The 17529-nt window shown below is 33.6% G+C and overlaps 2 protein-coding genes across 5 annotated transcripts in view; one reads left to right on the top strand and one right to left on the bottom strand.

The window, feature by feature from the left end:
• The window catches only part of Dlg1 (discs large 1), a 502336-nt gene extending 490418 nt beyond the window's left edge, over positions 1–11918 (bottom strand). For 2 of the 4 annotated variants that reach the window (XM_070304049.1, XM_070304045.1), the window contains exon 1: positions 11427–11918. In XM_070304049.1, the coding sequence (XP_070160150.1) occupies positions 11427–11445 (19 nt within the window). In that variant the 5' untranslated portion in view covers positions 11446–11918. Of the gene's footprint in view, positions 1–11423 lie in introns of all 4 variants that reach the window. The other 2 variants (XM_070304048.1, XM_070304044.1) reach the window with 1 other exon arrangement.
• Positions 11919–14596: 2678 nt separating this feature from the next.
• On the top strand, positions 14597–15734 carry LOC138937714 (transmembrane protein 126A). The gene is made up of 4 exons (XM_070304244.1): positions 14597–14802; positions 14983–15154; positions 15251–15379; positions 15490–15734. Exons 1-4 carry the CDS (start codon positions 14678–14680, stop codon positions 15718–15720), a joined length of 657 nt encoding a protein of 218 aa, XP_070160345.1. The 5' UTR covers positions 14597–14677; the 3' UTR covers positions 15721–15734.
• The last annotated feature ends 1795 nt before the right edge of the window (positions 15735–17529 follow it).

Here is a 17529-nt window from a genome sequence, read left to right on the forward strand (position 1 = left end):
TAATCCAAAGTGGAAATTTTTAATAAATTCAGTTTATTTAAAATTTTTAATATCGGTGGAATTATGTGTATACTTATTTTCTTCTTCTATTTTATTATTTTATTTATTTCTTACACAATCGTCTATAGAGTGAGATTAATTGAATTTTTTTATGTTTATGTTAGAATTATACTGGAGAAAAAGAAAGCAAATAAAGACTTAACTTTGGAATAAAATTCAAACAATAAAATATCAATATGATACAATCTAAAGTAATTTACCCTTCAATTTCCTCGATGTCTGGTGGTCCGGATTACCCATTATTTTCCGTTGCATTATATACATAACAACCCATATAACAGATATCATTGGCGCCCACATATCGCAAATATCGCACACTGTGTGAATTAAATACGTGCTTTTTTCGAATTAAAAAATGAATTCATAATTCATCGCCGAAATGTTTTACATTGTACATTGCACGAGATTAAATATAAAGCGTTGTTTAAACTTTACCAAGCGCGACTAAACAATTCATCGCTCAATCGAAATAATTTTAGAAAGTGTTTACAATTGTATATGTATGCGAGATGTTACGAAAAACTCGAGCCAGACAGAGAAGTCGTCGACCGTAACAGATGGCAGCCAATTTGACAAATCACTCTGTAAAGAATGTCCGCACACACAAGATGTAATAATATCTTTAATTCGGAAAGCTATATTCGCACGCGTATACAAACGCTAATTGAAACGAACGTCATTGTTTGATAAAAAGAAAAAATGAGAGCCACTAAAAAATTAAATACATATACCATATATTTTCCCGAAATTATTAGCGATAACAATAGTGCATCTCGGCAATCCGCCAAGCCGGTTCGTATTTATTTACGTGATGTTCGATGACACGTGACACTCGAAAATTATGCGAACGCGGATCTCACCGATTATCAAGTCGCGACCGTTGACGAAAATGAATCCCTGTCTTTTCGTACTCGCCGAGGCGAATCTTTGTAGATAGATGAAAGAATTTTCGCGGTTAACGACGGGGGATGTGCGCGAATAACAAAAAATCGCACCGATAGTCGTCGCGCTAACGACAAGCGTAGGCACGCTTCGAGATTCGACTGCTGTATCTTATCCTAAATTTAGTCTTGTCGGTTGCGTCCTACATTAGAAGGATCCATATGTATGTGTGCGTAGACGATATACGTATTTACGTATATACGTGTATGTAACTTTAATGATGTGCGTCTGCCAATGTGTGTGATGTATAACGGAAATTCGACGTCTGCATGAAAATTATTTAAATTCGTTAATACACGTGTATGTACACAAATATATGAACATTACCGTACTCTCATAATTATGTGTATTATATTAATCTTGATAATATTGTTTTAATATTTTAATATTTAATATTTTAATATTTTATTTATTTTAACGTGCACAAATACTGATTTCATTACAAAAGTTTAAATACATATTTCTTTATCAATAACATTTTTAAAGTATTGAATATATACATATGTTATTTGAATACCTCAATAATGCGACTATTTATTAAAACATTCTTTCATTTAATGATACTGTAGGAAAAATGATTATTAAAAAAATGTAGTCTTATAAAAATAAAATCAAAATAGGATCTATATATCAATAACATTAGATAACAAGAAAAATGTTTCCTTTGTCTTAAAAAATCTTTCTAACGATAAATATGTTACAAAATAAAATAAATGACAGTCTTGCATAAGATTTAGCATAACAATATCATATGTATAGATACATGAGTGTAGTTAGCGAGTGTAAAAAATGAGTGACGCGATCAATACGCGGACGTATGTACGTACATACCTACACCACGTGGCAGCAACGCTCAGTGGACCGCAATCTCGAGACGCAAACTATCGATACTAATTGGCAGCCACGACTAACATTCGATGCCAAATATATCGAAACCGGTATAACCCGGTAGCGATATCGGCCAATAATAATTGGAGCGACTAACCGAACCAACCAGCGCGATGGAAAGATCTCCGTTATAACGAGCATAATAGAATCTACCATACGAACAATGTTCTATTTAAATCAATTATAATAATGCATATAATGTGTCACATGACTAATAATAATTTATGAATCCAAACAAAATATACATATAATTTGCAGCGTATTCAGAATGTCATGCGCTTTTGATTTCTAGCACGTATTGCATAATATAGATAAATAACGAGGTTATCGATATCGAAGCACAATCGAAAATTATCCTCCCGTTGCGCGCAATACTATATGTTAATCGCTCCCTATCCAATGCGAATTAGGACAAATTCGTGCGCATGCGTACGGGCGTACATTATTCCTCCGTACACAATTAAGTTCACCATCGAAGCACGTCACAAGTAATGCATGCCGACACGAATAATTCTATTGATTTCGCTATGCTTCGTCTTGATATTAATCGATACAAATCCCTTTCGTAAATGCACCATCCATTAGCGATCGAATTCTCGCACATTGTTTCGCACATTCATCGTTCAGTTCCCCTAAAGGAAGCGTTCAGAATCGATCTTGATATGCCTTGAGTACGTTACAGACTAGCTCAAAAGGAGAGATAAATATTCCTCGGGCTTTGTGTGATAATAAAGTTACCATTACCTTTACATATACATACTGGGTGGTCCATTTTAATCCATCCAGTCGAATATCTCAAAAACCAAGCCCGGAAGAGAAAAATGTTTCAAACAAAAGTTGTGTGGCTTCGAGGGGGCCATAAGATGGTGACAATGATTTGACCTTGGAAAATCATTTGAAGGTCATGTGAAGGTCAACTTTAAAATCTTAAATAAAAACCCCAATTTTTTATTTAGTATTCTTGTAGCTGACATCGAGAGCTTTCTAAAACACTATGATAAACTATTTTTTTATTCAGTACTTTTTGAGTTATTTTATATTTTAATCTGACATCTTTTGATATAAAAAATTAAATATCTCATAAAATGTTCAGTTTTCGATAATCTTACCGTAATACTTTTATGTACAGAATAATGAAACAAATCAATTAGTGCAAAAAAAAAAAAACAAATAATTGTTTAAAAAAATACATCGTAAATAATTTTTTTAAAACCTATTATTTTTTTATACTAATTGATTTGTATCATTATTCTGTACATAAAAGTATTACGGTAAGATTATCAAAAACTAATTATTTTATGAGATATTTAATTTTTTATATCAAAAGATGTCAGATTAAAATATAAAATAACTCAAAAAATACTGAATAAAAAAATAATTTATTATAGTGTTTTGGAAAGCTCTCGAGGCAAGCTACAAGAATACTAAATAAAAAATGGGGGTTTCCATTTAAGATTTTAAAGTTGACCTTCACGTAACTTTCAAATGACTCTTCAAGGTCAAACCTATGGTACCATCTTATGGCCCCCTCGAAACCAAACAACTTTTGTCTGAAACATTTTTCTCTTCCGGGCTTGGTTTTTGAGATATTCGACTGGATGGATTAAAATGGGCCACTCAGTATATTATAAAAAAATAAAAATAAAAATCGTAACTAGATGAGAAAATTACAGGTTTGTATCTTGAACAATTGTACGCATTTTATTGTTGTTAATTTGTTTGTGAAATGCGGAATATACAAAAGCGTCGATTTTCTTATTCTACAGCCGAAAGAAAGTCTGCATTTTCGATTAACGACTTGGACCTTTTTCTTTAGTCATTTTGTGCTTCAAAGAGAGTCTTGCCAAGAGCTCTATACGCTAATGCCGAAACATGAAAAAGTCTTTCGGCCAACATTCCAGCAATGCTTTTCAACTTCGTATTCAGTTTGTCGACCTTTTCACATACGTCGACTTTGTGAGCACTTTTCTTCCGACGCGACCCCTTACTTTACCAAATTTTACATAATGGTACAATTTGTCATCATAGTATATAAGTTGCACAGATACATAAATCATTACCGTATAATCCATCTTTCTTCAACGTAAAATGCCAATCTGATTCATAAATCAAAACTATAGTTTTGTGGTATATGTTCATTAAATACTTCCCTTTTAATGGCATAAAACAGCCAATTTTGAACTGGAAATTATAATTGCATATTTAAAGTGCACAATGTGATTAATAATCGAATATAGATAATAAATCATGGAGTACAATTATATATCAAAATATTCAATTTCGCATCATGATTTTATTCTGTAAGAGGTGTCGTACATTATTCTGTATTATCGGGTTAATTGTTATCTAATTTGCATATTAATCGAAAGTTGGAATTAAATCAGCCACGTCTAATCGCGCTAAATCCAGTTGAGATTAATATCGCCAGTAAGAAAACGCGCGCAGAAAGCGAAGTAGAATGGGACAGGAAGTTATGAAAAGCACTTAACGAGGTCGGTTAACCCCGATGCACGATGGCCTGACGATAGAAACCAATACGATGAAATATTTGCAAACTTCGCACGCAGCGCAGCCGGAAACTGGCGAATTGTTTTGGCGAAACTTGCACGGCCGTACAGGTGCATTTGCGAATAGGTGTATTCCTAAAGCTGCTAGAAAGGAGAGATTCAATTTAACGCGCCTTTCCTTCCTTATCCTTTCCCCCTCGACTTTACATTTATTTTAATCCCACAGATTATTAGAGATCGATGAGGCAGACACTAAGAAGGATATAACAAAACACGTGTTTAATTTATCGCTTACTAGGAATCTCGCTGAAACGTTCATTTTCTTCGACCGGTTAAGAATAAAGCAAACAATGCCACTCTCGATCGACGATGTCGCCGGAAACAATGGTGACGGGTGTTGTCGCGTTGAATATAACGAGTGCCAACCTATAGATGGTATAGCAGCTGTTGTTTGCGACAACAGGACTTTGCAGTAATGCTTTATGATGAAGCTCGCCGAATTATACTACTATCGTATAATAAAAATACAAAAGCCAGAATTGTTAGAAGCATTACGCAAGAAAGTTTTACAGAGAGACTCGCATAAAATTATATTAATAATTCATATTTAATTAATAAAATTTTCCAATGATCGACCGTATTTTATTATTCGGTAATGCGGAGGATAAATTTTAAAATAAATTTATTTTATCTCGGCAACATATTTTGATAGCATTTTCTTCTAATTTTCTTTTTTTTTCTGCGAAGTAATGTTTCTAAAATATTATTTTTTTTTAGATTATTAATTTTTGTTGCCATATATACGCGATTACTTTCTTCAAATATATTTCAAAATATTAAATGCTAAAAATAAAATTCGATTAATAAAAAAACAAAATAATCGCGAAAGTAATGTGTATAAAAGATATCTACTGGGTTGAGTAAAAAGTCATTGCGTATTTTTGCAACAGATGGCATTAGTTCAGTTTTGGCAGTACTAGAGTCATTCACACATATGTTTGTCATATATCGTTTAACAGCTGACGGTTCAAGCTTCATTCTAAAAAAAAAATTGAGCGATTTGGTTGAGTTTTGGAGATTTTACAACAAGTTGAAGATGGAAGACCAAACTGTGCATTTTCGCCATATTTTACTGTTTTACTTCCGTAAAGGGAAGAACGCGCGTCAAGCTTGTGAAAAATTGCGTAAAGTTTACGGTGACGATGCTCTACAAGAACGTCAGTGCCAAAACTGGTTCTAGAAATTCCGCGCTGGTGATTTTGATCTCAAAAATGCTCCTCGGTCAGGAAGGCCCACCGAGGTTGATGACGACAAAATAAAGGCATTGATCAAGTCAAACCTACGTTACACGACACGAGAGATTGCAGAAACATTGAAGATCAGTCAAAAAAGTGTTCACGTCCACCTAAAGAAGCTGGGATACGTAAGCAAGCTCGATATTTGGATTCCTCATGAACTCAAAGAAGTTCATTTGACGGCGCGTATAAACATCTGCGATATGCTCATGAAACGTGAAGAAAACGATTCTTTTTTTAAACGAATGATAACTGGTGATGAGAAGTGGATTGTTTACAACAATGTGGAACGCAAACGGTCTTGGTCCCGACGTGATGATTCGCCTCAAACGACTTCAAAAGCAGAACTTCATCAGAGGAAGGTTATGCTCTCAGTGTGGTGGGATTGGAAGGGTGTGGTGTTTTTAGAGCTCCTACCAAGGAACCAAACAATCAATTCGGATGTGTACTGTCGGCAATTGGAGTTTGAACGAATCCGTCATCCAGAAACGTCCGGAGCTCGTCAATCGTAAAAAAGTTGTGTTCCATCACGACAACGCGAGACCACACACATCTTTGGCGACCCGTCAAAAATTATTGGAGCTTGGATGGGATGTGTTGCCCATCCAGTATACTCGCCTGACCTTGCGCCGTCAGACTTCCACTTGTTTCGCTCTCTTCAAAACTCCTTGCGTGGAATAACGTTAAATTCAGATGAGGCGGTAAATCAGCACCTTGTTCAGTTTTTCGCCAATAAATACAGGTCCTTCTACGAACGGGGAATTATGAAGCTCACCGAAAGATGGCAAAAGGTCATCGAACAAAACGGAAAATATATTATTGATTGTTCTTTATATAAATAATTGATTGTTCTTTATATAAATAAATGACTTTGAAAAACATACAAAAAATACGCAATGACTTTTTACTCAACCCAATATTAGATAATAAAATAAAATATTCTCTCCAAAAATTTGAGGACCGCTATGAATTATGATAAAAACATGCTGAGAATCTTTTAATATATGTACATATAATTATTTTTAATAAATAATATCGCATATTTTTTTCTATCACACAACTACATATATCTATTATATTTCGCGATAACGTTATCGTAGTAAATGGCAACTGCGACGAAAGCGTTCGATTGCATATCGTGCAGTTTGAACTTTGCACGGAAATATTCAAACCGAAAGTATAAAACTTTTTCCCAGACACGCGAGATCGCGCTATAAAATACGACGGCCGACAGCTAGAGACAAACCAGGCTGTCGAAGTACCCACATCATCTACCTGCGTATAATGTACATAAGTAAATATCGAAGCTTCTGTGTGAAACGCGCGCGCGCGCGGCGAACACATCTCTGCTCTGGGAAGAGCATATAAGCTCTTGCCCCACTTCCCATTCATTGCTCTCATTATCAAGCATGTCATCTCCTCTTTCGTCCTTCATTGCCGCATCTTCTATCATACTCGAGCGTGTATTTGCCATGCATGTATAAGGTAAAGTATTACATCGTGTGAGAACAAAGAGCTTGTACATAAAACGTCCACGGGTCTCTGCTTACGGGAGCTGAGATATTTCAGACATCGATCGAATTCGAATTTCATTCGCTCGAAATCATCTCACAATTCGCAAGAGTTTATTAAAAGCGTTTATTTTTTTATATTTTAAAGCAAGAAAAAGTATGTACTTTTTACTAATATATGTGAAATTCAAATTTTTATTAAATTAATTTTGAATCTACCAATTCTATCATAAAGCGAATGACAATAACATGATTGATATGATTTTAATATGATAGTTAATTAAATATATAACTGTTATCACGATAAAGCAAACCAAGTTTTACAATTCAATACCTTTGTAAAGATTTCCAACATATATTTCGTGATAAAGTATAAAATAACATACGATATCCAATTAAGATAAAGGGGTGAGAGATCACGTGCAATTGTATACTGTACGTGAATATTTGAGCTGTATATATGTGTGCGAGCGAACATATAAGACCGTAGGTTGTCAAGCTAAGCGAACTACCAAGCCATAAACCATCCACGACTCCCTGTATTTCTATCTCTCCGTGTCTTCGTGAGTTCGTCTACAAAAGTGCATACGCTGCGGAAATTTAAAACTATCGTTGCTACGACCTTGCTGCATGTTTCGTCTTACAAATTGGAAGCGCACCGCGACATTTGATCAAGTAATCGAAGATACAAAAAAGTACATCTTTACAAAATAATCTATGACCGCGATATATAACTAGCAGAGAGAAACATAAGAACGATATGAAATTGATAAGAGATATTTCTGCGTACAAATATGACGCATATTTTCAAATAACGTATAATTGTAAACGTTAAATGTTTTGTTAATTTTTTCCACGTTAATAACGAGAATCTTCTATATGGAAAAAAAAATATCTCCCACTCGTCAAAGTTATATGATCGTTTTAGAAATGAATGTGTCTATTTTAGCGTTAACGCTATTTACGCCCGAATGCCCTTCTGGATACATCCACCGTGGCCTACATACGCAGAAGTTCATAGCTGAAAAGAATCAATACGTTACCTTTACCTCTACCTCGTTTCCGCGCGGCACGTGCATACAATCGTTATTCTCTACAGAACGTATTTTCAAATGTGATCGCTAGTACGAGAAACGCGTTTTTATAGAAATTTTTAAACTTCCATGATATAATTTATACGTTTGTAAATGATGCTGCGAAGTAAGAGTACAGCTGGGATATTTCAACCCCGAGATATCGATTTTTCGCGCGAGACTATTTGACGCGCTGCTGCACCACGCTCACAAACACGTGGCTTCTGGTATTACACATAACCTCAGATCCGCACGATTCCGCATAATATGATAAACTATATACTACCCATGATATCCCCAAAGTTTCAATTATTTATGCTCTTCTTATATTTAGGCAATGACAATGACTGTTAATTTAACAAATAAAAAAGCAATTTTTTATTTTTAGTATAATCGCCTTCAAGAGAATTCTAAAGTTTCACTTCCGACTTCTCGAGAAATCTACCTAATGAAACCCATTCCCATTGTAGTACGATCGATTCGTCGACGATAGCGTAATTAAAGATTGATTCAATGTTAAATATATTCCAGCAACTTTCGAGATTTCGCGATCGTCCGTTTTCGCGATTTAAGGGAGAAGTTAAATTTAAACCAAACGACAAGTTTAAATTACACTTAAACTTTATGCGCCGTCACGCGACGCAACGTGATTTTAAACAAACGCCCATACATATTATCACTACAAAATTCTAATTAAACGGCTAAAGTGGATTATGTTTGGAGAAATTAAATATGAAACTCTACAAAAAAAAAAAAAAAATAATTCGTTTTCAATACCAAAAATTATTAAAATACGATTATATATATATATATATTCCAACAATGATCTTTCATAAGTTTGTCAAAAATTTTAAAAATATCTAAGGAATATTGCCATATTTTTAGTCAGCAAAAATTGTTGATACTTAATTTCAAAACAAAATAAACGAGAGAGAGAGAGAGAGAAATAAATACATTTTAAATATATTTATCATTTCAGTGCATTAGCAATATTTTTTAAAAATATTAAAATTATCTAACATGCAAAAATATAATCATACACTCAAATTTTACATTTAAATCGCACATCTAGTGCAAGATTCATACGTATCGAGATATATATATATACGTAAAATGATGCAACGAATATTATCTTATATTGTTTGCATAATTAAAAAAAAAAAAAATCCTAAATTCTAAATTTCGAGATGACTCGACGACGAAATTTGAAATATCTCGTCATTATAGAGCAAGGTTAGCTCTAGAGAACGTTCACTTGAAATACGCCGTCACTTAAAAGCAGAGGCGACCGAGAGCGCGGTGCAATTTCGAGAGCAAAATCGTCGGTACGCTGGTGGTGACCGAGCCCATGGCCGTGAGTTACTCGTCGCATAACCGTGGTAAAAGAGCCTTGCCTAGAGCCGAAATTATTGCGTTTTCTTGGCCCCTGTTCAAACACTGGCTTACGCCGCGACGACGGCGCGATTATTGCAACACACCACCAGACTGGCCTACATCGAAGAAAATTGCGTATGAGAAGACGAGTGCTCGCTTCCGATATCGTCCACGTGCGAGAGTCGAACAGTGCGAGAGAGAACAATACGGTTAATCTTTCCCCCGTAAAAGTTATGTAATTTCGAAGTAAAAAAATATCTAATATTATAATAAATCATATTTAATTCAAAATGCCGTTGCATCTATTACGACGGACTATTATTTTTTCACGAAATTTCTGAATAAAAAAAGAACAGCAAATATCTATATTTATATATATATATATATATATTCTGTACATAAAAGTATTACGGTAAGATTATCGAAAACTGAACATTTTTCGAGATATTTAATTTTTTATATCAAAAGATGTCAGATTAAAATATAAAATAACTCAAAAGGTACTGAATATTAAAATAGTTTATTATAGTGTTTTAGAAAGTTCTCGAGGCAAGCTACAAGAATACTAAATAAAAAATGGGGGTTTCCATTTAAGATTTTAAAGTTGACCTTCGCATGACCTTCAAATGATTTTCCAAGGTCAAACCAATGGTACCATCTTATGGCCCCCTCGAAACCAAACAACTTTTGTCTGAAACATTTTTCTCTTCCGGGCTTGGTTTTTGAGATATTCGACTGGATGGATTAAAATGGGCTACCCAGTATATATATATATATATATATATATCAAACAACAAAATAAATTTATGATCTAAATATTTTGGTGTGGATATAACATTATAATGTATAAAACGAAAATAATTTATATTAAACCTGAAATATTGTGTGTTCGTGTCGTTAAATGTTACATGTAAATTATACGTAACTGTATATTTAATGCGAGCACAAGATACATTTTTTTATAATAACATTTTTACAAAAGCGACATTAAAACATTTAGATTGTGTTCAATTTCATTTCAATCATGCACAACACACGCAGTTGATTCCGGTTGCAACGTGATACGTAGTTCATGATTCGATGTCGCTTCAATTTCCACGGACACGCAATTTGGCCATAGTAATAAGCGACAAATATGCGACGCGTATTATATTCACTATAACAAACTTTATTTTACGATATATGTATGTATGCGCGAATTTTGTATCGTTTGAATTTATCGCGTATCGTATAAAAGATAACGAGAAGATTAAGAGATCGCGCGCGCAGAGCCGAGCTATCCTCTTTAACCCCACGTTCCGTTCCGAAAAAGGGTCGCAGGAGTTCATTACACGTGGCCAATGCTCCGACGAGTTTTGCGCGATCATCAAGACATCGAGAAGCTCGAATGTCACTTTCGATCGTCCGAATTATCACGGTGCGCGATCTCAAGGTCGCGAGAGTAACGCGCAGTAGCTAAAAAACGATCGGTAGACTTGAAACACCTGATGACCGTATTAATGCGTATATACGCGACAATCATTTTGAGCTCATAAATTCCCAAAGGCGATGCGATTTCGACAACTGCAACTGCATCCCGATTAAGGAAGAAGTGTTGGAGAATATGCACGCGATCTGTCAGGCCGAATGACAGTTGACCGAGTGACCCATACGAGCCGCAGCCACCCCCTCGCCGCACGACTTTCATTCCCACGATCTTGCTCTCGAATGACAGACAGACGTATGATTCGTCCGCCGGCCCAATTGACATTCGTAAGACATGTACGAGCTTACCACCTTGTTTACGCACTGGCATCCTTCTGACAGAGATCCTCGCAGGGGATGAACGACGACGAAAAAACGAGACACTTTCAGGTGCGGAGCTAGCGGTACTCTGGAACGGTCCAATACGGTGACTGAGGGTGAGAAAGAGAGAGAGAGAGAGAGAGAGAGAAAGAGAGAGAGAAAAAAACACAGTAACGAAAACAGCGGCACGTAGACGACGACGAGGCACGACTATTCGCCGCGGTCTGTCACTTGGGCGCCTGAGCTTCCGCGGAAGAATCACACAACGATACGTCGCGTACACTGTTGTTGTCACGATAAACGACGGGCCCGTTCCATAAACGGTATCAGCGGACACGCGCACCGCTCGAAATGTCACTCGCGAGAATCCGACGCGGCGAGCCCGTGCGAAACGTGTGGAAAAACCGCGTAACGACGATATAAACACACACAGGCGGCCGCAGCCACCACTCGGCCACGGGCAATATGGCGTCCCGCTTGGTCTAGCAGCCGGAAAACCGGCTGGCTGGCAGGAGTGGAATGCCCGACTTCGGATTGGTCCGTCGGTCGCCACGTGACGTCACCACCGTTCGTAAGCTCGCGCGCCCGTCCGTCACGCGCTACTCCACCGCGCAAACAACCCCCTCGTACACTGTCGATATTTGATATTGTTCCTCGTCCCCGGCACTATCTGATAATCACAGAGACCGACTTTTACCATTTCGAGTCGGCGCTTTCGCAACCCCGTTTGCCATTCGAACAAGCGTTGCGAGGGATATGTGACATTATTAATTCATGTTCATTGACTTTTATTTCATTTTCACCTAGAACGTTTGAATAACGCACGCTAAAATTCACTAGCCATTTCTTAATTCGCGAGTCAGCGAAAAATATAATTTGAAGTTGGCAATTGACATAACACGATAAATTATTGGCATTAAAATGGCGCTTGTGATATGGAAATGTAAAAACGAGTAATATCTATACGTAAAGAGTTTTAATGTGATATGAACTTTATATATCATTTTTTTTATGACCAATACAGCAGACTGCTTTGTAAGTTACGTAATATAGGAGCGAGATCTATAAATGTCTGAATACAGTAAATTTCGATATGTATCTAAAAGCGCGAGAGATATAACGCAAGCGCATTTAAAGTATCAAAATTGTTTTACAGATATTGCTCGATACCATTACGTAAACCTTACCTTTTCTATACGAGATGCTCGAGTAACACGTAATCTGAACTTAAATAAATATAAATATCGCTATGCAACGCTTGTTCGATATTAGATACGTTCTTTCTTTCGCGGCCACGTACAACGCTACATTTTATACTTGATCGTTAATTTCAAATGTTCACTAAGCGTGGCGCTACTAATCAAGTACGTAACTGCTGCCATCTTGTGACAAAATGTAATAATACGTTAAATACTCGTTTAATAATGTCTATTATTATCATTCGATAAAAATAATCAAATATGATAAGATATAAAAATATCTCCAATATTAGAAATAATATTAAAACGGTTAGGTAGAGGTTATAAAGTATTATTATATATATATATATATATATATATATATATTAATTTATTGAATAATAAAAATAATATCAAAGTATATATAAATATTAAATTATTACAAAAAATATAAATATATATTTTATTGATTATAATTACAAAATAAAAATATAATATATATATGATGCTAATCGTTCACCGAGATTATGTTTTTAATGCATTTCGGTGAGAGAAAATAAAATTTCGTGAAATGTGCAAGGAGAAAGTTTCATCAATTGAAATTTTTTCCCTGGAGAATCAAAGTTAACCAAAGTTCCTCTGCATACATTTTTTCCCGAGATTTTATCCAAGAAATAAAGAACTCTGAGAAATAAAAAAATTTCGAATGAAATAAAAGGAATCTATCGTCACATTATTGTTACGTTACTACAAATGTTATGTTGTTAGAAAATTAGATCTCTATATTTTTTAATCTTATCTTTTTGCGCCTTCTATATATATTAAATAGATATTGAAAAGAAAAAGGAAAGGGAAAAGAAGCAACCCAGACAGCACAAAACATCCTCAAGATCATCCTGAATATGTCCAGGACGGTTCAGGACATTTGTAGGATATTTTAAGATATTATTATAAATATATTTATAAAAATTTAATATGCATACATAATTATTTTTAGTTGTGTCGGCTATTTAATATAATTTAGAAATCTTAAGTATTATAATAAGTATTAATGTCCTATAAATGTCCAGTGGATAACCCCTGGATGTCTGTAGGATATATTTGCCCTGTCTATTATATTGGATGTCTTTTGGATTTCCAGAGGACATATACATGTACAATTAATTGTTAACATTAATTTCGTTTAATATTAATAATTGAATTTGATGCGCACATTTTCATATATCCAAAATTATTATTTATTTAATATTTCATGAGAAATGTTACTGTTCGCAACATTCCAAAAACTTTACAAACAATAGTATTCAACCGCTAGTTCGTTTGTTTACCGCTATGTGACACGCGAACTCGTATTTAAGATTTGGTCATGAGAATTATATAAAGCTTGCAAAGAGCAACTGACAGGAAATTACAAATGTAATTATTTTCTATGAGTTCAATTTCTGATGCAATCCCAACATATGGAATTCAGATATTGGATTGTTTAGAAAATATTACACAACTCAAACCCGGGAGCCAAACCTAAAATATTCATGTACAGCACGAAAGCCTCAAATATTAAAGAACGGTGAACTATTTTTAATATTAGATTTTTAATATTGGCAGTAAATAACAAAACATAATTTTAATTTATATTTAAATTTTAAAATTTGTTCCTTGAAACATACGAAAAATATCCCTAACATATCCTATAAAAATCCTTTGGATGTTCCACAGGATCTCCCTGGATTCTCCAGAGGTTAATATACGGCTATCATTTACTCTTCCTCAGGACATCCAGAGGAGATCTGAGGATTACAATGGGATATCCTGAGGATATCCTATATGTATGTCTTGGATGCCCTTTGGACGTCCTAAGGACATCCTTGTGCTGTCTGGGAAAGTATAAAAAAATAAAAAATTCAATTGAAAGCGAATGAGTCTTGTCTTATTGCGTAACTTTCAGCCATACGTACTCGTTCTGTTATGTACATATAGTAATATATATATATATATATATATGCGACTGCTGTCGCGCGAGTACAATATTTTTCGCCGACATCGTGGTCTGAAAGATCAAAAAAAATGGAAGAGGCACATCAACAACGTGTCCGATACGAAATACCGAAGGGCGCCGTAATACTATCAAAAATCGAGGCTTTAACCCATCAAATAGAAGTTATTAGAAACTGGAAACCGCAAAGCGATGTGTACATAACCCCATTACTATTGTTTATCTTCTATCAAATTATCATACTTTTCGATAAAAAAATAAAAATAAAAAAAACGGACCAAGCACTTGCCTTGGATAATTATTTATTATTCATATTGCATCGAGAGTTATAAATTTCCCTCACGATGTATACATATAAAACGGTACTTTATTTTAGATGGTCGTTAATATATGGACGCCCTATTCTGTCTGGAGCGGCGGCACTTACCGGTATTTATATTAATCAACGATTCAGAAGGAAATTAAAGCTGCGAAATTATGGTTTGTTTTCCACAATAAGTGGTCTTATAACAGGCCCAACTATAGCAACATCACTTCTTTACTCGGAGGTACAATCTGCGAACAAAAATTGAATAAGCAAAAATACTCAGTAAATTCATGCAATAACAGGAAGGCGATAATACAAAGTATAATATATATTTTAGATTATCCTGAATAGACTATTGTTATTAGAGGTTTCTTGCCCTCTATGCCTGGAATCCAAGTCTATTTTGTTGCAAATTTGTACTGGTTTACTTTTTCCACTGATATTAGCACCACTCGCAAATTTCTCTGTAAGTATAAACTTTGCTCTATTACTCTTATATGATGCTAATCTCTTCGTATAAACATTCTTTTGTTTTATATTTATTATGCTATTATTATATACATCTGCTTTTCATAGATTGCTGCTAACAGTGGATTACATAACATACCATGCATAACTGATACGAAAGGAATGTTTAGAATTATTTCATCAGCTTATCAGCCAATGATACCCATACTTGCAACAATTTTCACTCTTCATGTACTGTTGGCTGGTTTTATAACACATTCACAAGTTAAATCTTTTCTTTATATACTGGATGTGCAAAATTTAGAAAAAGAACAAAGAGATGCGTCAAATGATTTGTAAACTTTATATATAATATTTTGTCGTAGTTATAGTAAAAAAAAAATATATATATATATATATATATATATATATATATATATATATATATATATATATACATATAAATTAAAGAAGCATTCTTTCTTTTTTGATATGACTGATTTTATTGCATTCTAAAAATAAGTTTCATTAACCATTATCATGCTTTATTTAGATTAATTATTCTATTAGATTTATACATTAATGATACTATAAGGGCAAAAAGATTGTAATGATTTGTAGAATATAAAAATGTATTTTTATTTCATTACTGACATAATGTTATAAGATATCTGTTTATAATCATTCACACCAATGTGTGCTCTTGTTTTTATTACAAGAGAGTCCGCTATATAGTTATACATTACTATATTTCCTTTTTTTTTTTAATTAATCCAGTATCTAGGCACCATATGATTTATTACAATAATAAACGCTTTTAAATTGTTTAAAATGTCGCTGCTTTAACTATTTATGATATATACAATTTTTCTGATTCAGAACAAATATTTTGAAAATGTTGATTTTTTTATTTAATTGATATATAGGTTTACAACATCTCAAATCAAATATATATATATATATTATTCACTCATATTATTAAATATAATACATCATTTATTTATAAGCTCAAGATTGAAAATTCGATATTCTCTTTTACAGATGTAGATTTTATCTTGAAAATCCTGAAATGTGCATTTCATAAATTTCCAAAATATATAATAAATAAAAATTTTGATTTAAGTCAAATTGCTTAATCTTCTATTATGTTAAACAAACTACTCGAACTTTATGTTACTAAATTTGCAAACTTCTTGAATTTCTATCTCTCTCAGCTTGTATTCAAGAAAATAGCATAGTAGCACCCTCATTTTATATATATGTCTATATTATGTCTTCTAAATGTTTTAATCAGGAAAAGATTTTTTATGTGATCAGATTTCTGAAGTTAATTCGGGCACAGATAAGAGCAATTTTGATTTTGCCAACTATCCTAGAATTAAGTATATTACTGGCAGTTTACTGGACGTTAGACGGAGCTCAAGTATTAAGGAGATTCCAGGAACTATATGTGTATGCAATAAGAATATATATAAAAGATAACACACCAGATGCTAATGCATCAGTTCAACCAAAGTACAACAACCTGATTTGTTTATTCTTTCGAGAATAGGATTTGTATAATATCTACAACAATGATTATGTTGGCAGTGAATGAAACCAGCTATCGCATAGCCACAGAATCTACGAAGCATGATAGTTTAATATAAAATATTCCTGAACTCCTATTTATATGTGACAAAGCTATTAAATGTACCATGCATTTACAGTACACTGATAAATGTATTCCAGTACACCTTTTTCCATGCTATTTTTCTTCAAATACACATTATCTATCTTTAAATCAATTATACATCTATAATATATATAATCGTGTTTTGTCAGTTTTAGTATCATTTTATTATCTTTAAGCGTTGGAAAAAGATTTTACCTGATGTCATCATAATGAACATGAATCGTCATCATGATATATAGCAATCAACATCATAATGAGATCGTCATTTTTGTTAATGTATGTCTTAAAACTATAATTTATGTCTATACTTAATATTTTTTTATTTATTAATATAATGTAGTCCATTGTTTCTTTACATTAAAGGTTTAATACTAGATCATCAAATATATTCATCTCATATAGAAGCAGTTAAGTATAAATAATATATTAATATATAATAAATAATATATTAAAGACGTTTTTTTCAAATTAAATTTCATTAAAATTATGTATTA

The sequence above is a fragment of the Polyergus mexicanus genome, unplaced genomic scaffold (assembly GCF_030449975.1).
Source record: "Polyergus mexicanus isolate NDT 795.1 unplaced genomic scaffold, iyPolMexi1.0 SCAF_11, whole genome shotgun sequence".
NCBI classification, from domain to species: domain Eukaryota; kingdom Metazoa; phylum Arthropoda; class Insecta; order Hymenoptera; family Formicidae; genus Polyergus; species Polyergus mexicanus.

Coding starts and splice junctions, on each gene's coding strand:
- LOC138937714 (XM_070304244.1), top strand. CDS start 14,678: ATGGAAGAGGCACATCAACAACGTGTCCGATACGAAATACCGAAGGGC. Junction 14,803..14,982: donor TGGAAACCGCAAAGCGATGT/GTACATAACCCC, acceptor ACTTTATTTTAG/ATGGTCGTTAATATATGGAC. Junction 15,380..15,489: donor CACCACTCGCAAATTTCTCT/GTAAGTATAAAC, acceptor TGCTTTTCATAG/ATTGCTGCTAACAGTGGATT.